General features: G+C 37.0%; 1 protein-coding gene across 1 annotated transcript in view; it reads left to right on the forward strand.

The window, feature by feature from the left end:
* Positions 1-22,620, forward strand: part of LOC128995652 (titin-like) — an 86,467-nt gene that overhangs the window by 39,879 nt on the left and 23,968 nt on the right. Inside the window, exons 4-14 of the mRNA XM_054420669.1 lie at positions 1,182-1,232; positions 2,370-2,483; positions 4,730-4,882; positions 6,279-6,451; positions 8,939-9,132; positions 10,752-11,067; positions 11,888-12,176; positions 12,804-13,319; positions 14,270-14,396; positions 16,272-16,451; positions 22,205-22,352. Coding sequence (XP_054276644.1) covers positions 1,182-1,232; positions 2,370-2,483; positions 4,730-4,882; positions 6,279-6,451; positions 8,939-9,132; positions 10,752-11,067; positions 11,888-12,176; positions 12,804-13,319; positions 14,270-14,396; positions 16,272-16,451; positions 22,205-22,352 — 2,261 coding nt within the window. The remainder of the gene's footprint in view (positions 1-1,181; positions 1,233-2,369; positions 2,484-4,729; positions 4,883-6,278; positions 6,452-8,938; positions 9,133-10,751; positions 11,068-11,887; positions 12,177-12,803; positions 13,320-14,269; positions 14,397-16,271; positions 16,452-22,204; positions 22,353-22,620) is intronic.

Here is a 22,620-nt window from a genome sequence, read left to right on the forward strand (position 1 = left end):
CTGTATTTTTTGACAACCAAAGAGAAAAAACCCTATTTTGTTTCAAATCCTAGATAATTCAAAATGTTGTAATGTCCTAAGAATACTAATTTTTTAAGTCACATTTTAGGATGAAAAACTGCCATAAAGTCTGATAACACATCTTGATTGACTTATAAGGGTTTTGCCGATTACTTTTCTTTACGTTGCCAGACCTAATGATCGCGATCATTGGGCTTGATGGCTTGATTTCATTGTATAAATTGCTTGCTTTGCTTTGGCTTATTTTTAACGCCAGCATATTGCTTCATCATTATTTGGGGCTTTATTAATCTAAGAATGTTGGTTTTTACAAAGTTTGTTATCAATATAGAATCGTTTTTTGTAAGTCATTGTGTGTTTTTGAACTATTTATACCATAAGTTATTGTTATTTTTTTATTTCTGTGAGAAAATCCACAGGTAAATCGGTACGATGCTAGGCCTATATTTTTGATTTTCTCTCTTACTATAAATAGTTTAAACAGCCCAAAAATGGTCCAATAGAATTACAATACTGTAGCTGTTTGTATCTCATATATAACTGTACTTATAATAGTTTTGCAACAGCATCAGATATCACTGTGCCATTTAATGTGGTCATCCCTATCTCTAAGTTTGTGGTAAAGCTGCTGAAATTTATAGCAAAAAAACACTGTCTGAAAATTCATTTTGATCACTTTTCCTCTTTCCTGTTATCACAGTTGTATTCACCAAATAAAACTTGTAATATTGAAATAGGAAATATTTCTCTGGTGTATGAAATCATAATTGCTACAAAATATACAAACTGGGATAGTTTTACAGTAGTTTTAAATTTTGAATTTTAGATTGGTTCTTTGGATCTTTGGCCTTTTAAACATCACCCGTTTCATTATCCAGCTGCATGGACTTGTTTAGACTGGCAAATCAAAATATACCTATAAACTACTGTATGTCAGTTTGTGTTATATGGTGCAAATCATTGTTTCTAGTAAATCTGCGTAAGGAAATTGTAATAAATTGATTAATTATATTTCCATTCGTTCCAGCCGCATTTAAAATGCACAAATGTATAGCCTAAGCATGATATTTTATCTGTCAATACTATCAAACCGTGTGTTGCTTATAAATGTTGTGATTTATGTCATTATTAATATTTCCTTCTTCACAACTTTTTTTCAGAATCAGCAGGACTTACAATCACGAAAGAAGAAGAAGTAACTGTAGAAAGAGGTATGTTCAACTGTATGTTGTAAACAGCATTGTTATAATTCCGTTGGGGAGCGAGCTGGTCTAAGTGGCTTCAGTCCCTGAGGACCCGGGTTCAAATCCCGCCAAATCACCAATGGATTTTATCATTATTTTATCTAAGTGATAATGCCTCAACCCCTAGGTCTAGCCTGAAGTAATGTGAAAAACAATCCCAGGCTCGTGCCTAGCGTCCAAGGACAAAAAAACACATATAATATATATTTATATATATAATTCCGTTAAGTTAAAAAGAAAATTATAAATGACTAATTTTCTGTACCCTGAAAAATGTGTTTTAAGTTATTTACTTAATAATTGTGTTTTATGAAAAGAAATGTTTAGAAACAAAATTTATATGCTTTTATTCAACTTAAAAATCTGCTACATTTTAAATAAGAGAATTAACACAAAACTGTAAACATTACATACATAAACAAAACAGTCTTAAATAAAACAGATGATGAAATATTTGACAGTACAATAGAAATCACATAACATAACATTCTGTCTAGCAAATTTGCTATTACGAGGCATGTTTTTTAAGTAAGTACCGTTTTTCAATTTCTCCGTTGCAGTGCTGCGATTGGCATTTTGGACACTTTCGCTGTATATGTGCATCTGTTGGCAAGCCCTAGCCGGAAATTCGACAACAATCGGCCGTGTTTACATCCGGTATCGAGCATTCAAAATGGTGCTGCCAATTGAGACTGCCGCCGAATGTGAAGTGCGCGCTGTAATTAGAGTTTTAAAGCCATTGAAATTTATCGACAGATTAGTGAGATGTATGGCAAGAACATTTATGAGTGACGGAATGGTACGCAAGTGTGTAAGTTCCAGCGAACACAGAAGGGCATCTAAAGACGGCCCCACCAACGTCCATCATGAGCAACGCACTGGGCAGTGTCCACTGTCCCCAGTACCCAGTGCGTTGCTCATCATGAACGTTGGTGGGGCCGTCTTTAGATGCCCTTTAAATCTTAAAATTTGTTATAATTTTTACTCACTTATCTATACTTAAACCGTCACTTCTTTACTATCCAGTTCATAGCAATGTGAAATAATTACTTTTATTGAACATAACATAACCTTGATTTACTAATTCCATCAACCCTTGCTCAGGTGAGAAGATTGTTGAGACCACGGAGGGAGACGTCCTCTTCTCCATCTGTTCATATGTTGCGGAGAATCCAGAAGCACTCAACCTAGTTGAGGGAGAGAGAGTATATGTTGTAGGTGAGGGATATATCATAACCTAATCAGTCGCTGTTATTTTTTTAGCTTTGTTCCATCATAAGAAACATTTATTGTAGTCAAAAACCAAAGTATAATCAGCGTTGGTACAGTCAGAAAAAACTTGGAAAAGTCAGGGAATTTTTTTGGTCTGGAAAAGTCAGGGAGTTATGAAAAAATTCTGGATTTTCTCCAGAAAGACTACCTTTTTACAAATATGCTAAATTTTTGCTCTAAACATGTTTTTGTTAGGGTGATGACTAATGGCAAAAAGATCGACGTAAGCACTGATGCACATTTGTATATCGATAGTTAGTTATCGGCAAGGGTTAAGAATCGATATGTATATAGTTTAAAACAAGTTTTGTATTTGGGAATGATTAAATAAGTTAAATATTAAAATTTTTTATAATATTTCTTGATTTTGATTAGTCGATATCGACTTACGGTATTCTTATTTATAAAATCTGTCTGGAAAACCTGGAAAAGACAGGGAATTTTATTTTAAAAATTTATCACCAACCCTGTAATAATAGATCTTGTGAACTTTTACTATATATAAACAACAATAAAAGGACAACACATATAGTAGCTTACCTTGTTACGGCTCAAAAATTAATGTAAGTGTAGATTGTGTCTTACACGAGGCTTTGATGGTTACCAAGCGTTATGACCGTTTTATTATTTTGATTTGTGTTATAGACACCGTATACACCAAGTTATATCGACCGATTAAAATTAGTTACAAATGACTCTGGTGATTGACCGAGTAATTATTATTAGGACACGTTTTACTTTGGTGTAAACCAAGTTCTGATTCTCGTTTTATTAAACCTCGTTAAATTATTCTGTCATATTCTTATTCGCACGTTATTTAATTCCAAATTCATATTTTGAGTGGCTGTGATGATCACTTGTGAAAGGTAATCTAATATAAGTTATTGGCATTGTTGTAATTTTATTCAGAGTCTGAGCCAATAAACTCGAAACAACAATTAATTAACGAACACGTTAGAATCCTGGACTATCTCATTGTAGGCTAGGCTATCTGGAAAAATTTTAAGGTGTGACTGCTGTTAGTATTATTCCACTAAATCCCGATATTAAAACCTAATATTGTCTCTCTACCCGAATTTTCCGTCATAACCTAACACATGTTAATGTTTATGTGTTGAGCATGGAGAGCATTAGGAATCAAATATAGCGTGCAAATGGACCTGAATATAGATACGATGGAGGAGGCGGGTAGTGGTAGGTTAAAGTCTCAATTAGTTAGTGTCGTAAATGCAGCAAGAGATAGCTGGAGAGCTGAGTGTTTAGGCAGAGCGCGTACTTTAGCTTATCATTCTCAATACCTCGTCGTTGACGTTAACCTTGGCAACAATAGCTTCTTGGAAACTGGTTTAGACAACCGAATCATTTCTTGGATAATAAAATGTAGAGGAGAGCTTTTAGATCTCAACTATAAACCGTGGATTGTTGACAAAAACCACACATGTTCCTTGTGTAATTTAAATGAGAATGAATCTGCTTTACACTTTGTGGCTAGTTGCCCTGTGTTCAATGACTTGCGTCTCTTGTATTTTGGGAAACAAAAAATACAATATGAAGAGTTTGTGGATTATTTGAATGGAAAGGATTGGCGGGGCCTTGTTTTTTAAAAATTGCATGGAAACATAGATGGGAGTTAGTTAGGTAATTTAATTTTTAAAATTTTGTATCTTGAAAACCATTTTGAATAGAGTATAGGCTACATATATGTGCATGTATGCATACATGTGTATGTGTATATATGTATGTATATGTGTTGCCTAAAGAAGTGTTATTTTATTTTGTTTTAGTGCTCAGTATGTTGATTTATGTGGGACAATTTTATTATAATATGGAATGGAAATTATGCCAACCCAGCAGACGGTCGTATGACCATTGTTGTATGTGCACTATGCATCAATCTATCGTATCCATTTCATGTACTGTACACAATATGTATTCAATAAAGCACTTTTCTATTCTATAATCCTATAACAAGAGAAACTAGAATTTAACACGTTCCCTACCGACCGTCACACTTCTCTGTAACTGAGGGATGAGTATAGTTGGTAGCTAATGTGTTAACACGTTTCCTACCGACTGTCACACTTTTTGTAACTGAGGGATGAGTAAACTTGGTAGCTAATGTGTTAAATTACAATTAGTCCGCTGACTTAATTATACTTTTATAATCATATATTCAACTGCCATGATTGCAGACAATACCAGCCAAGATTGGTGGTTCGTCACTAAACATCTCACCCAAGAGAAGGGATGGGTACCAGCTGTGTACCTCAGAGATGAACCCAGCTACACACTTTACGTTCAAAAGAAACTTCACGAAAAGATTGACAAACTACCTATCTTTGAGAGTAAGTACACAAATTATACTACATACTTGGCAATACGGATTTTTGTATTTTGTGCTTATTAATGCTTATATACTAGTACAGATTGTTCTTCAAATAGAATAAAGTATTTTCACTGTGTAAAGCCTGTTTTGAGGACTCAGTTATGTTTCATACTCTCTTTGGTAAATGTGCTTTAAGGCCGGTATTCACAGTGTGAGGCAGCTCGCTGCAAATGCCTCGTTGCGAATGCTCGGCTTTGCCTCGGACTGTGGATACCGGGGTTGCTCGCTGTGAGGCGCTCACGTCGCACAATGTGAGGCGAGCCGTGTACTTGTTGGTCTCAGAGCAGTGCTCAAAGAAAGGTGCCTCGCTCCGAGCTGTGCGTCATCATGGATAGTCATGACATGATCAAAGATTTAGTGAAGTGTTATGGAAAGCAAAGCGGGTGGTTCGCGTGCTCGCAGTGAGCATTCATGGTTACAAACTAGCTGCCAGCTAAAGAGCTCACCCTGAGGCAGATGGCACGAGGTATTCGCAGCGAGCAGCCTCGCATTGTGGATACCGGCCTTTAGTTTTCAAATGTTAACTTAAGTGAAATCTTTTTCTTCCGGTTGGAGCCGCGTCAAGTCAGTTGTGTGGTGCGTGCAATCTTCTCACTAGGGTGGTGCGTTAAAATTCAAGTTGTGAAATTAAAGTTTTTATAGTGTGGAAAAGTTGTATTTGGTACATAGAAGAAAAACAAACAACAATTTGAAACCAGAGTTCATCTTCCGATTGAATTATAGCAATTTTATTTGTTTATTTATTTATTTATTCATTACATCATTTGACAGGACATAAAGTCATAAACACAATAATACAAAAACTAAGAAATAACAAAAATGTCTCACTAAATTATTAATCTAACTTAATGTCCCTATTTAAATAACATTCGATTGAAAAAAGTTTTTGTTTTTAACCAGGTCTTCAGGGTGGATCTGAACTGTGTATTACAATCAATTTTTTTATGCGGGGTGGTAACTTATTGTAAACTTGTGGGCCTATATATTGGGGAGATAAATGAAATTTCTCTAATCTATGGGTTTCAGGCTTAATATAACTCTTAAATCTAGTGTAATGGGAATGAACTATAATGGATATAATTTTTTTTATGTTAAGCTGTGAAAAACTGTAGTGTAAATTATAATATAAAGTAAAAGTATACTAACGGTAACAATACATCTTTGCCAACTAAAAAAGCTCAAATAAAAAATACATACAAATACCCCTAGCTAGCCCATGTCACCTATACCGCTTTGGTACTTCACCTTCCTTAGATCACCCCACATTCCAGTAAGTCTATGGCAATGGTCAGTTGAGGGGTTTTAGTAAAAAATGTATGTATTTCAACAATGTCAGTGTGATCTGTTGTTGTCAGAGCCCAGTGGCGGAGAGGAAGTATACGCTCCCAGGTTCGTAGAGAAGCTGCAGCCAAAGCATGTGCCAGACGGAGCAACCGTGCAGTTTGAGTGCCAGGTTGAGGGAAGTCCTCGGCCACAGATCACATGGTTCAGACAGACAGCCATCATAAAACCATCTCAGGACTTCCAGGTAGAGACAATCAAGTAGAATAGAAAACTAATGTAAATTAAAATAATTGAAACATTTTTTTGGATGAGAAGAACCTAACAACCGAAACACTTATAGCTACCTACAGTAATAGCTACTTCCCTATAGGAAAATTCGCTAAAATCAAATTAAGAAACTGTACAAGTGCAGTAGTTAAAATTTTCTTGATCAATCTACATGTATATGTATATTTTGGACCTTTTACGTTCATTAAAAGTGTTATATAGCCTTACATATACTTCAGTTCATTTATATTATTTCTTATTTCCTTGTTCTGGCAAAAGTTTTGAAGTCTGCAAAGATATCTTGGTAATGGAAATGTTGACTATCAAAATTGAGTGAAACTAACTTCCCCCTTTTATTGAGCGGAGCGAGCGAAACTCTTATACATTGATTCCTATGCATTTCGTAATACGCAAACTCCTCCTAGACGGCTGAAAAAATGGTTTTCAAATTTTGCATGGTGAAAAAGACCATATTGGTGAGTGCCAACATCTATATGGCATTAAAAAAAAATCTCTCAGGAATCCACCCCACGGGGTCTCAAAGTTGCAATGTAATCCTAATGGAATCAGTATTTGTCATTTGACGAATAAACAAAGGCATAAGTTCCATTTTGTAGCCCCTGAACTGCGTAGTATAGACTAAACTTTACATACCTCGTCTTGCAGTTCAATTATAATGTTTGATGTCCACTACATATGTTTCGCCATATATGGCATTCTCAAGTGGTCAACAGAAACATTTTATCCATTGAAGTAACATGTTGACGAGTCCAAATTGGATAAAATGTTTCTGACGACCACGTGAGAATGCCATATATGGCGAAACATATGTAGTGGACATCAAACACTATATTTGAACTGCAAGACGAGGTATGTAAAGTTTAGTCTAAAGGCATAAGGTCATCTGACTTTTGGATGCAGTAGATCAAGAAATAGCTGATAGCATATATTATTGCACAGGTATTAGAACAGAAATGGTATGGGTTGTAAATATAATCAAATGACGACGCCAGCATGAATCTTATAATAATAGCCTTAAGATCTGGTTTGGACGTTTATTGATAGTTTCATTTTGAATAATAAAACAAACATGTTTTCTTTCGGTCCATCCAAATAAATTAACAGTTGATGTTGTGTTTGAAATGTTCCAAGCTTACTTGGGAGAAGCTTAAATGTATAATCTTTTTAGAAGCCCGTATATTAGCATTGAATTGGTTTGTTAATTAGTACAATATATGAATCTTGTGGGGGTTTAAAAAGCAACAGAACCACGTGTTTTAATGCGAACAAAGTTGCGGTGTTTACTTGGTAATAAGTACAGCTTTTTAAATAATCTTAGTTGATAATCTAAACAGTCTTAGTTGATATTGTGTTTTTTTAATGCTATAGGCTTACTTGAGAAAAACAGAATTTTTAATATTAGCTTTCATAAAAAAAAGTTATGAGTTAATGTGAATGAAAACCATACACATTAACAAAGTTTACATATCATCCATACACCGGTTCCCTTGAATAATTGTAGATTTTATGATGTGTTTGAAATGCCACTACGTAGCAAATAGTTCGATGATGTCAAGATCAACAAGGACTACTAGGAAGCACAACAATTTTAGCCAAAACTCAGCGGCTTAATCTTTGTCTTCGATCACTTTCCGATTGATTATACAAATTATTAACGTGTAACACATGGGGAGCAAGCTGGTCTAGTGGTTAGAGCGCGGGACTTCGGTGCCTGAGGTCCTGGGTTCAAATCCCGCCAAATCACCAATGGATTTTTTTAAACAAATAAAAATTCATTTAAGTCAATTTATACATTTTATATTTAAAAAAAAACATGTTAAATTTTTTAACTGAATATATTAAGATAGTTAGCTAGTTGGTTATGTTTTAGTAGTTATTATGAAGGTCTCAGATTTAAGAGAATGCTTTATAATTTGTGTTTTCACTTATATTCTCACCATCACATGAAATCATCGTATACAGTTATTAGTAGCCAAAATGGTAGAATCCGAAACTGTTAGGGTTGATTTGAACCGTACCGCCCTGTTTGAGAAAAAGTTGATGACCAACCCAGAGGTTTTACACTTAAAATGTAGGTCTCCGAAAAGGCCTGAAATTATATCTCTGTGTTATTTACTCACATTCACTACAAAACAATGTGTAGCAAATCCAATTACCCCAATATATATCTCTACACAAATGTTGTCTTCACTTAAAATTGTAGATAAAAATAATTATGAAGCTCGTTGGACAAGGTCAATAACAATATAATATGAACCCTGATGACTCCGGTATATTTTGTGGATGCCTCTGCGAATGCTACTTAGTCTTATTAAAAAAAGGTTCTTCTATACTAACCGAATAAGAGTATTTTTACTCAAACACTATGAACAGAATCTTTTAGAATTGCAGCCATTATTTACAAACTATTGAAAACTAGCTGTAATCAATACCATCATTACAGATTTTCTACGATGACGACAACGTGGCCACCCTCATCATCAGAGAGGTGTTCCCAGAGGACGCTGGGACGTTCACTTGTGTTGCTAAGAACGCAGCAGGCTTTGCATCCAGTACGACAGAGCTCTCAGTGGAGGCTCCACTGTCAGATCACGGCTCTGACATCACGTCTGGCTTGTCTCGCAAGAGCTTGTCCAGGTAAATATAGGAATTGTCTAGATCTGGGTAATTTTTTGTGATTTGTACACCTCGGTTCACCTTTGTGTATAGAATTAGTGCTTTATGAGAGTTTAGTGGTATAGGCTAAAAACTTAAACATTTGTATGATTATTAAATGAGTACTGTCTCATTTCTTCCGTTGTTGTGTGTGAGAGAGATTATAAATCCCGATTCATCTGCATAATGAGGCCAATTAGTGATACTAAATCAAACCTTCACTTTGCTCATTTTCTCTATCTTGGAACCAACTACAGTAAATATATTACTTACCCCTACTAAATCTATAAGACACTCTTTAACAACATTTTTAGCCAATATTTAACTGTGGGGTATTATAAAATACTTGTATATTTGAAAGAATTTAAAGGAAACGATGTTATTATAGAAGTAAGTCATCAGACTGCAGGTAGCAGACTGGTCAGGGTGTCCACATTCTGGAAAGTCAGGGATAGTCAGGGAAAGTCATGGAAAAAAATTCTGGTCATTGAAAGTCATGGAAATAGGCAAAAAGTCATGGAAAGTCATGGAAATCCCCAATAATGGATGGATTTGACAGGACTTAATGCTCTAGTCGGCCACAACGCCGACTATTGTAGCATTTTTCTGAATTTTTCATAAATTCACAACAATTAAATTTATTACAGCTTACAACACAAATACTATTACAACTCAAACTTCAATACAAATATTGTTATAATGTTTTGATTTGTCTTAAGTTATGTCTATTTTGATAACCTAATTTTTTGAAACACTGTAAACTCAATAAAAAATTAATAATAAAAAGTATACAGTAAGGAAAAAAGAAAGAGTAGAGAGAACTAACCAGCTATGGGGACGGAGTAGACTGCGTTTTCTTTTTTCCTTCCATATTTTGAATACCATATTATTTTTACAAAATTTATTACTCTATTGTTATCTGTTAAATACATATTTAAGTATTTTCTGTGAAATAACTTGTCTAGGCAGTATTTTGTGTGTGTATGTTACATTATAATTTTTGAGTAAAGTTCGTGAGTCATGGAAATCGATAGTAAATGGTCATGGATAGTCATGGAAAGTCATGGAAATCAATGAAAAATTTTCTGTGGACACCCTGCTGGTTAAAATTTTCCATAATTAAATCTGACAGTCGCTAGTTTCATCCTGAAATGGATGGATTCTTGGCCCAGCTGCCTATTTTCAAAATAACAAAATTATGTTTGAACCACTTCTTTACAACAAAAAAATAGCATTACTGGCTTTTAAGTTATCAGATGGAATGATTGTAAGAGGGTGGACTCATGGTCCAAGCACGTCAACCGAAGCTTATTGTGCATAATAAGCTCAGATGGAAAGTAAAATAGGCTATAAAATTATAAATCATAAAAAGATAAGACGAAAATTTCAACTAGACGGATAGGTAGCATTATGAAGTTGACAGATGTTAATTTGCAATTAGTTTTTTGGCAATTATTTGTGTTTTTTTACATTAACCAACTATTTAATACTTTTTAAATTTATTAAAAAAATATTACATTTGTTATTAATTATTATTATTTTTATAATATTTAAGGACAATTTAAGGAATATAAACTATAAACGGACCTTTTTTATTACAGGGAATCGTCGCTGGCAGACATCCTTGAAGGTATTCCACCAACTTTCTCCCGCAAACCCAAAGCCAAGATCGTGAAGGAGGGATCCGACGTGGTTCTGGAGTGCCGGTTGGTCGCAGTGCCCGAACCAGAAGTTACGTGGTACTACCGCGGTGAGGTGGTCAAGTCCTCGGACACCGTTAGTGTTACAACTCAGAGTGACATGCACATGTACAGCACCATGGTGTCTATGAGCAAGGTGACCAAGGGACAGGAGGGAGTTTACAAGGTGGTGGCGAAGAACAGAGAAGGTCAAGCTACCCTGGACATCATACTGAAGGTGAGGATTGGTTACAGATGTACTGCACTATGGTGTAGCGTACCCAATAACAGTGGGCCTTCTTATGTCACATATTCGTCTGAGGGATTATTTTATAATCAAATCACAAACAAAGTTTAGATGATCCTTGGAGCATAAAGAGGATTAAAGGTATGAAAATATGAATTCAGAAAGCAATAGACTTGTTTACAGTGAGGTAAATTCAATATTTACAGTTAAATCAAGGAAACTTGAATGCATGGTATTTACAGATATCATGCATGTTTAAAAAGCAAACATATTTTAAAGATAAATTAACTGTAAGCGTGATATTTAAAATGAAACCAGTGATTTATTTTGCTACTTGCACAATCAGAAGCAGGAGGAACCTCAGCAGAAGGTCAGAAGTAGTTAGATTTATCAATCCCCAAAAGACTATAAAAAGTTCAACAGTTATTCAAAATCTGCGACTCTGAGTCCACATCCTAAAAACACCAAATTAAATCCAAACTTACAAAATTTGATCTTGGATTAACCCAATCCTGTGATTAATCTACAAGCGTTTGAAATTAGGTGATGGCATGAAAAATACTACTTAAAGGGAAAAATTCGCCCCAAAAGACTGTTAACAAAAGAACAGTGAACTCCCTTCTTTTCCTGAAGTGTTTTAAAAAGCAGAAAAAGTCATGAAAAGTAAAAAAACTTCTAATTGTATGACATTATTTGCCAATACAATTGACAATTCTATCCAACAAGTCTCTGAATCTTTCTGATATGTTCTGCCAACCATATTATTTTACAAGCCATTTCAAGAGTTCTAACTTATTTGAAAATTTTCTAGGTAAAAACCGGAGAGCCAGAACCACCTCAGGTGGTCGAGCCGTTACAAGACGTGACGATCAGTGAAGGAGAGAGCGCCATATTGGTGACTCAGATCACTGGCAAACCAACGCCGAAGGTGGTTTGGAGTAGAGACGGCAAGCCAGACCCAAGTCTACCAGTTCAAGCCAAGGGCGAGACTTACTCCCTCACTCTCATCAAGCCTTCGCCCTCAGACACCGCAAGATACTCCGTCACAGCCACCAACAAACTAGGGTCGGCCTCCACGTCTTGCCAACTCACTGTGGAAGGTATGAGGGAATTTTTAAAAACAGCATGTTGAATAAGGCGACTAACTTATAAATGAAAATTAATTCAAATAGACCAAAATTTAGCTTAGCTTTATTAAAAGAAAGTTGTTTGTTGTAGAGTTAATGTTTTAGAAGTTACCTGTACGCTTTTCTAAATACTGCTTTGCTTATTAATTTTCAGATTATTTTTATTGAAAATTATTAGTGATTGGTTATAACTTAAAGACCTAAAAATGTTCCATTCCTGCATTTTTATCAAAATATCAACGTATGTTACAGTCTAAAATATCATTTTAGATTACAGTAAAGATGTGTTTGCATAAACTTTTCTGTACAAAATAGTTATCACTCTTTTCCTTATTATTTATTATTTAACGTTGTTTATGCCTAAGGGTAGTTCTTCTAATAATTTTGTCTTAGCACAAAATGTAGTTTTCAATTTTCAAATGATTTTTATTTTTACAAATATTTTTTAAATCCCTACCTTTGCTAGCTTTATTAAGTCACTGAACATCTGTTTGCCGACATTATGTAATTTATCACCAAATATTGTATTGTTTAGCTTCAGCTTTTAACAACTGCTAATATCTGTATACGCTTGCTGCTAATTGCCTTGCAATTTTCCAGATAGTAAACTAGTAAAAGTAGAAGGCGATGAATCTGCAACCGTGGCCCACTCCGGTGTCAGAGAGGGCAAACTACAAAAAACCTTTAGTTCACTTGAAACATTAGATCATAAATCAGTCCATGAAAGCCTTCAAGTTCAGCAGATCACAAAGAATGAGACTAAAAGCACAAAACCAATGTTCCAAAAACAAATTTCCAAGGACGATGTAAATATTGTTCAAAACTTGGAGATGATCGAAGTCAGCCTGAAAAGTCCTCAAGATTCGGAACTGTCGATAGATGAAGCGTCCTCAGAGGTTACAATTGAAATTCCTCAACGTATCAATATGCCTGACGTTGCAGCTAAACATGAGATACGCTTGAAAGAATATGAAGTAACTGAAATAACTGAGAATATTAAAACTTTGGCTCAGATTAAAGAGTTTTCCACTCATACTGAGGAAACTTCAGCACTTATCAGGCTTGATGGTTCTTTGGAAGGCATTGTAGATGGATCTGTAGCTGAAGATTACAAAGGTTTGCAAACTACTGACTGATTTAATGCACTTGTTCGTACATGGGTGGTTAAAGTTTATCTTCTATTTTACCATGTGATATGAACTCTTCTCCAGCTGTCTCCAAAGTTATATTCTGTCTGACCATTGTGTATTTCCCTCCCTTTTCTAGTGTTTATCTTTACCTCTCTGTATGTTGCTAGTTGCTACCTCATTTTTTTGTCTTTTCCTTTGTTGAACTATTTATTTTACCTTGTAAAATTTGCTGAACACATTTTCTACAAACCATCTCACTTCTGTGAATGTTAAATAATTTGGCTGTTAGTAAATGTGTTGGATGCATACTTTTTTCTGTTTTGTTTTTTATTGATTCTGTTATCTTCTTGTTGTTATTTAGAATGTTATTATTTTTTAACCTTGTAAATAATAAATAAAAAGACTACTTGAATTTTGTCTGAGATTTTTAAAATTATTATTACAGGATAAAAAATAAATCTTGACCATCACTAACAAGCAATTCAAACAACACAAATTAATTCAACTCCTTAAAATATATTATACAATATATTACAATGTATTAATTATGTCTTACTCAGTTTCAAACTCATAAAATGTTTACTGCCAGTTCTCAGAACTGAACCTGTTTTTTGATTATTTTGCAAGCAAGCATATCAACCATTCATCTACCCATACAAAATGTATGTACTGTATTAAAAACTCAGCTACCATTAGCACAGGAAATTTAACTACCAGTAGCTGTGTAACATAGTTTGTTCAAATAATGGTGCAATATGACAAAAAATAAAGTTCATCACATGGGAAAAAAGTGTCTTTCAACCCTCGCTCATTTTCCAATCGAGACGAAGCTCGGGTCGAAAAGAGTCACTTTAGGCTTAAGTGATGAACTATCTACTATTGAATGTGCAACTTTGTAATGTCTATTTTTCCTAACAGCTGATGTTGTTTTTGCAGCTGTTCCAGGACCACAAGCTCCATTGTTTGTTGAAAGATTTGAAGAGCAAAACGTCAAAGAAAAAGGAACAATCCGTCTTGTCGCCAAAGTCACTGGAAACCCTGTGCCAATGGTCACGTGGTTCAGGTAAGGATTTTGATATTTTAAAATATAACTTATATCTGGTATATAACACTACTTTAAAAAGTGTCTTAAATTGATTGTTTTATTTTTCTAAATATTAAAATTACAGTTTTTTCATCAAGTTCATTGATTGTTCTGTATTTGAGTTTGAGTATAGGGAAGTAGTTATGACTTTAGTCTTTGCAGTAAAACCTAGGGTCTGAAATCAATACACTTTTTTGTTGTAGGAACCCCAGAAGCTTACAAATATGAATTATTGAAACTATTGTAACACTCTTATTTGAAGGATGGGTCAAATGTTAATTTAATAAGTTTTAAAACCAGCCTAATCCGGTCATGGGGGTGGATTTGGAGTGTTTCCAACAAAACCTGTAGTTTTTTTGGGTTTTACACCATAACATTTTAGAATTTTCTACAATATTTCTCACTATTCAATTAAGTTAAAAAAATAATAATATGAAACTCAGGAAGACTAGGTATTTTGTTTTCACCAAAAATATCTTAATCGCCATATCTAGCCCATACCATTGAAATTTTAATGTTTGTAACAATACTGCTAATTTATGTCTTGATTTGTCTACTCTTACACGTCACATTTTTATTTTGCAAAACAAACATAACAAACGGAAAGGTTAACTAGTAAATAAACAATAAGATTAATATAGTGTTAATAATACTCATCGTCTGTTGAGAAGACAGTTACTAATCTGTGGTCACCTAACACTAAGGAAGGCTTAGGAATGCCTGGCATACACAACAGCCTGGCCAATACCCAAGCTACCTTCAAGTTAACTTCTGATTTATTTTTATATCAAGTGCACAATCAGTCTAGATTAAATAAACAGTTGCAACTGTAGATGAAAGATTGCAACATGTCTGATACTAGCTTGGACGAGTGAGTAATATTTTTATATGTGACTGCAAACTTGTATCATGTAGATATTAAAAGAAAAAACTTTCTACCTATATTTTAAATGTGTTTTTTTATTAAATCATTTAAAAAATATCTTCTGTATTAGACAAAGTAATAAATATGGGTTTTAATATAAATACAATATAAATATAAATACAAAATATATGGTAATAAATACTGGTATTTTACTGATTTTAAGTAACTGTTTTTAACACCTTGGTAAGAAATGGTCCAAACAGTTAGTTCAATTTTACATAAAGCTAAAGGAAGAGATAAAATTAACATTATGTGTTTGAAACTCAATTACTGTTACCATTAGATCAAAGATCAATTACCGTATTTAAAGCTATAGATAGGACTATTTTAAGTAAAATTAATAAATGAAATAAAGGTTAGGAAATTTGTTAAATGTTAACTTAACATCAATATAATATTATTTATAACGGTTATTAGTAAACTAAGTATCATAGTTTTAGGGTTTTGGTTTATCCCAATTATTACAATAATTTCAATTCCTTCATGTAACATTTTAATTTAATATTATTTAGTTCAATCTCTTTTAATGTATGTCTAACAAATCTTTCGGGCAATGTTCATTGATTCATATTATTATGTAAAAAATAGTTTAAAAAGTGATTGTAAACTAATAGTTTGAATTTATTTTGTTTTGATAAACAAATTATGATTCTGTGTATAACTTCTAAATGTGTGACAGTTATAAGTAAAATGTATGGAATACTTTAGAGAATGAGAACAGTTAAGGTGTGAGGAGATGTATTTTAAAAATTAAAGTTTAGGGGGTTCAAAATAAAGTGTAGAGTATACAATAACAATATATTTGCAAATAAGCTTGTTTTTGAAAGCGAGATTATTTTATATGTTTCCATACATACAAAATTAGTTTCCAAATTCCCTGATGTTTTTTTTATTTTTTTATTACTAAACACTTTTTTTCTCTTGAATAGAAACAACAAGACGTTGCTAGCGTCTCCAAAGCAGACTCAGTTATTTGATGGAGAGAACATTGTGCTGGAGATTAGAGATGCTGACTCGGAGGAAGATTCTGGAGATTATAAATGTGTTGCCAGCAACAGTCTGGGAACAGCTACTCACGGCGCTAGGGTCACTGTAGATGTTGAGAAAGTGTGAGTATTGTTGATTTGTGTTGCCGGAAATTATCAGTTTATAATTGGGGATGAAACTGTGGATTTTTCAAACGCAAAGTACAATCCAAGAGGGATTTGGTATGACTTGATACCTCCTAAACAATATGTGGTCAATGTAAAAAATCAAGTTTAAGTTTTTAAGGCGGTTTCACACTGGCGTCCGCGGACGATAATTTCGTCCGCAGACGGATGATATGATTCGGATGGATGCGCCCCCTTCACATTGCGAGCTACGTTTCAAACAACCACTCATTCGCGCATGCGCATATGGAGTTGGCCATTCCTACTACAATCATAGATTAAACATACTTCCTCTTACAACTCAGTGAAGGTGTGCAAAATGTCTGAGCCTTCTGTCCCATGGTGTCAACCCGGATTTTCTGTTCTGTGGCTTGATTCAAGTAGTGATGATAGTGACGACGAGGTTGTAGGCCCTACTTTTGTACTCATTATCAAAAAGGAGAAAGTGGGTTCATCCAATTAACAGTAAGCGGCAGCGATTTGGTGAATCATTGTAATAATGCAAATAATCAAAGTAATACAAATCTAATAATGATTTACTGTACAGTAATTCGTATAATATACATGGTTATTGGTTAGGATACTTTATTCTCTTTGTAATCTCTGTGGAGTGTAGTCGCAATTTCCAACCAAATTTTATCTTTCTCTTGTTGATCTCAGGGTGTCTAGTAGTCGGGAAAATCGGGAAAGTCGGGAATTAGTATTGAATTTCAAAATGGTCTTGAAAGTCGGGATTTAGTCTTAAATTTGATTTCAAAGTCGGGAATTTTCATGATTTTGCCGCGATCGTCGTCTTGCGTTTACGTACAGTAACCGCAAAAGCCAATGATGATGTCTACACGGCCTCGGGAAATGTTCACGATTTTGCCGCGATAGTGGACGACGACGATGACGTTTCCGAAACCACGAGAGACGACGATGACGTTTCTGTGACAGCGGGAGACTACGATGACGTTTCCGTGACCGCGGGAGACGACGATGACGTTTCCGTGACCGCGGGAGACGACGATGACGTTTCCGTGACCGCGGGAGACGACGATGATGTCTACACGGCCGCGGGAAATGTTCATGATTTTGCCGCGATCGCGGACGACGACGATGACGTTTCCGTGACCGCAGGAGATGACGATGACGTTTCCGTGACATTATTACATTACATTATTACATTTATTTGTCATGAGAGCCGAAGCCCCCTGACTGCATACCCGGTACCTATCCTTTAGGACATACCCGGGCCCCATGATGTAGGCCGAAGCTTACGCATCAACCTTTAGCACATCATGGGCGGATGACTTAAGGTCATCAGGCTCGCCGGCTGCCAAAGCAGACCCTTCGGAAGGAGGGTTGCCCCTCAATCCTAACCAGGGATTCCGGCTGCTTGTTTAAGCGTCACTCCACCTGGGTTCCACTAGGTCAGGACCCAGAGGTCCATGGTAGAGCGCCCCGACGCATTTAGTGCAAGCGACACTCGGGACCTATCTAATCCCTGACAGGCAGAACCCGCCATCAATAGCCAGGAGGAAGGGGACCGTCAGCAACCCCAACCTCCCATTTACACCACTACCCGATCGAGGCCTTACCCATTGCTGGGAAACCAGAGATAACCAGAGCGATAGATCCCCAGATACCCCTGGCGGGCTCGGACCCAGCACCCGATCTACTTTGTTTGCCCGTCAGACCCAACATCACTGCCAGGCCATCAGGGTTTCCCAAAAGGAGGCAGGTATAGAAGTGGGACCCACCCGGATGAACCTATCCACCAGAGGTGGCGACACCCTTGACTCAATTGAGGTTCCGGGAAGAACCCCCCACACTCAAGATAACCATACCGTCCGTACTCAGAGACGGGGATTGGTTTGCATAAGTGCCTACAAACCGTTGCCCTCACACTGCGGAAAGTTACGTTGCCCTTGAGTGTCCCCGTGAGCTACGGGTACTTGCCCGTTTTCACCTCCAGGAAAGGTTACTTCCAAAGTCGAGGATTTGCCCACTGAATGCTGGTCGCACACAACAAGCAGGCCGAAGCCCAAAGAACCACAGACACAGGTAGGTTAGAGATTATGATGTAGTGTCACGTTTCCGTGACAGCGGGAGACGACGATGACGTCCGTGACAGCGGCAGACTACTATGACGTTTCCGTGACCGCGGGAGACGACGATGATATCTGCTCGGCCGCGGGAAATGTTCATGATTTTGTCCGATCGCGGGAGACGACGATGACGTTTCCGTAGCCGCGGGAGACGACGATGATATCTGCTCGGCCGCGGGAAATGTTCATGATTTTGTCACGATCGCGGACGACGACGATGCCGTTTCCGTGACCGTGGGAGATGACGATGACGTTTCCATGACCGCGGGAGACGACGATGATGTCTACACGGCCGCGGGAAATGTTCATGATTTTGTCGTGATCGCGGACGATAACGATAACATTTCCGTGACCGCGGGAGATGACGGTGATGTCTAAACAGCCGCGGGAAATGTTCATGATTTTGCCGCGATCGTGGACGACGACGATGACGTTTCCGTGACCGCGGGAGATGACGATGACGTTTCCGTGACCGCGGGAGACGACGATGATGTCTACACGGCCGCGGGAAATGTTCATGATTTTGTCGTGATCGCGGACGATGACGATAACATTTCCGTGACCGCGGGAGATGACGGTGATGTCTAAACACCCGCGGGAAATGTTCATGATTTTGCCGCGATCGTGGACGACGACGATAACGTTTCCGTGACCGCGGGAGATGACGATGACGTTTCCGTGACCGCGGGAGAAGTTGATGATGTCTACACGGCCGCGGGAAATGTTCATGATTTTGCCGTGATAGCGGACGATGACGATAACATTTCCGTGACCGCGGGAGATGACAGTGATGTCTAAACAGCCGCGGGAAATGTTCACGATTTTGCCGCGATCGCGGACGACGACGATGACGTTTCCGTGACCGCGGTAGATGACGATGACGTTTCCGTGACCGCGGGAGACGACGATGATGTCTACACGGCCGCGGGAAATGTTTATGATTTTGCCGCGATCGCGGACGAGGCCGCGGGAAATGTTCATGATTTTGTCACGATCGCGGACGACGACGATGACGTTTCCGTGACCGCGGGAGATAACGATGACGTTTCCGTGACCGCGGGTGATGACGATGACGTTTCCGTGACCGCGGGAGACGACGATGATGTCTACACGGCCGCGGGAAATGTTTATGATTTTGCCGCGATCGCGGACGAGGCCGCGGGAAATGTTCATGATTTTGTCACGATCGCGGACGACGACGATGACGTTTCCGTGACCGCGGGAGATAACGATGACGTTTCCGTGACCGCGGGAGATGACGATGACGTTTCCGTGACCGCGGGAGACGACGATGATGTCTACACGGCCGCGGGAAATGTTCATGATTTTGCCGCGATCGCGGACGATGACGATGACGTTTCTGAGACAGCGGGAGACGACGTTGATGTCATTGATGTCTACAAGGCCGCGAGAAATGTTCATGATATTGCCGTGATCGCGGATGACGGCGATCACGTTTCTGTAACCGCTGCAGTCAATGATGATGTCTAAACGTACGGTACGTGGAAGATTTCATGATATTAAAAAAACAAATTTGCTAGTTAGAATTTTTTATTGCTGCATTATTTCTTTACTTTAAAACACCACATTATCATAATACTACTTTATGACAAAGACAGGGGTTGGTGTAGTATTATTCAGAAAATTTGGTTTAGCTATAAAAATTGGTATCGGTATCAAGAATCGAGAATCGATACATTTTGGTATCAACACACACTAATTGTTGAAAAAACTAGTCTTGAAAAATCTGGAATTAGTCTTGAATTTTATAATGGAAATAAACTAGACACCCTGTGATCTCTATAAATTTCTATAGTTGTATCCCAGATAACTGGGTAGGCACGGACAGCCTCAATTAATTCAGCCATAACAAACAACAAGGGAGGACACAAAACAACAACTAGATGAACACTATGACTGTAAACACAAACTACTGAACACTGTGATGCGAGTGACACATGCCTCGCTGAGAGCTACTGCTCTGTCTGCGCATGCGCGAGGGCGTGATCGTCCGCGGACGTTTTAGAAAAATCGCTCCCAGAGCGATTCCACCAAATCGTCCACGGACGAATTTCTGCATCCGCGGATGGACGCTACGTTTCAATGGGCGGTGTGAATGGTCCCATCTGATAACATGGGCAGCGATTTATTTTCGCATCCGTCCGCGGACGAAGAAATCGTCCGCGGATGCCAGTGTGAAACCGCCTTTAGAGAGGATATTTCTGTTGGTGCTTTCACAAAGTGTAGGACCTTCTCATTCAAACTCAGCAGCAGCAATTGACCACTAAAAGTAGGGAGAAAGCATTAACATATTGTGTTTTGGCCTGAATATTAGGTAAAAACTTTACATATTTATGTCCGTCCATACGTTCCTCCATAAGTGCCCCCCATTCACCGCCACTGTCCACATTTATCCATCATTAAATTAGAGGAAATAATAAAACCACAGGTTAAATTGTGTGTATGTCAAATAGTCAATACCTCTTACACTGTAAATGGCTGTACCTCGTCGTTAACCTTTCAGAGGGCGCATTGGTTTACAAAACGGGAGAGGGCACACCTGGAGGTTACTTCCAGGTCAATAAAAACAAACATTTATGAAGTAAAATTTACATTTTAGTGCACAAATTAAGTCTTATTTTTAATTTTAAACATCAAAAATATGTTAAGTGAACTCTTAATTATAAAATAACTTAATTAGATTATATAAATATAAAATTTAACTAACATTCTATCAATAGTTCTAACATAAAAGTATATGAATAAATGTTTTACAATATATTCAAGAAGCTAATTTAAATTTTACCACAATGTCCTATAATGTGATTCTAGATGATAACCCTCACAATACCTGATGTTTTAACTTTTAAGTAATTTTACATAATGGGTATCTTAATACTAAATGACTCTGTACATACGTCGTTCCTGAATCTCCCTTTCAGCCCTGGCTAAGAGTATTGCAATTCAAAATTAAACTTCTTCACTCATCTTGTAAAAACTATATATTTACTAAATAATGTCATGAATGGTAGAAAGTTATTATTTACAGTAATTATTTACACACAATAAATCAAACGCACACACTAAACTAGAGGTCGCACACAAAAGTTGCCTCCAGGCTGTACAAGAATCGGCAGAGTGCACACGGAAACTAACAAATATAAAATAGTAGGGGTGAGTTTTGACCTTCACTCTATTCTAGGAATTAGGTGCGTGAGGTACAGACAGTCACACTGCTGACACCACTCAAAGTAATACTGTATAATCGCGAAAAATTAAACATCCCTGGAGGTTACTTCTGTGATGCGACCTCTGGAAGGTTAATCGAATATTTGTGGCTGTGTTGTTAAATTTTTTATCTCCTCTTGGGTTTTTAAATGGTTGTACAAATGTGCTGTTATTAATTGTATAGTTTTAATATTTTCTACCTTTATACCTCATTATGTTTTGTTGTTATTCAAGAAATTATTTCAGAAATTTACCATCACGAGTAATAAAAACAAAATACAAGTTTTCATAACCTTCCGGGATTTGGAATCTAGAATGTCAGTCAGTTTGAAAAAGAACCACAAATTCAATTGTTGTTCCCACTGTGCTTTACATTGAATACAATGTTTACAGATCGTTCACCAAACAGCTTGAAGAACGTGTGGAGATGAATGAGACGGAAACAGTGACTTTGGAGTGTGAGACTTCTCACACTGTGTCAACAAAATGGCAGCACAATGGAGTCGACCTGAGTGGCATGGACCACCGCGAGCTAGTCCAGGTACTCATCAGATTGTCACTTACACTGTTGAATCAGCAGAGATTGGACTTAACAACAGCTATGGCTGGTGCTTTATTTGTACAACTAGGGGTACCAGTATTGATATCTAGTACAACCATTGGCTCCTAATTCCATCTTCCAACCTCCCTCTACTTCCCTCTCCTCCATTGATCATTGTGCTTTACAGTAGTTTGAGTTTAACAAAAACAGTAAAACATCAAAACCTCATTCCACACTAGCATCTATTTAAAAAATGTTATTGAAATTA

Source organism: Macrosteles quadrilineatus, unplaced genomic scaffold (genome assembly GCF_028750875.1).
Source record: "Macrosteles quadrilineatus isolate MER2022 unplaced genomic scaffold, UCM_ALF_1.0 Scaffold_5__1_contigs__length_97177068, whole genome shotgun sequence".
NCBI lineage: Eukaryota > Metazoa > Arthropoda > Insecta > Hemiptera > Cicadellidae > Macrosteles > Macrosteles quadrilineatus.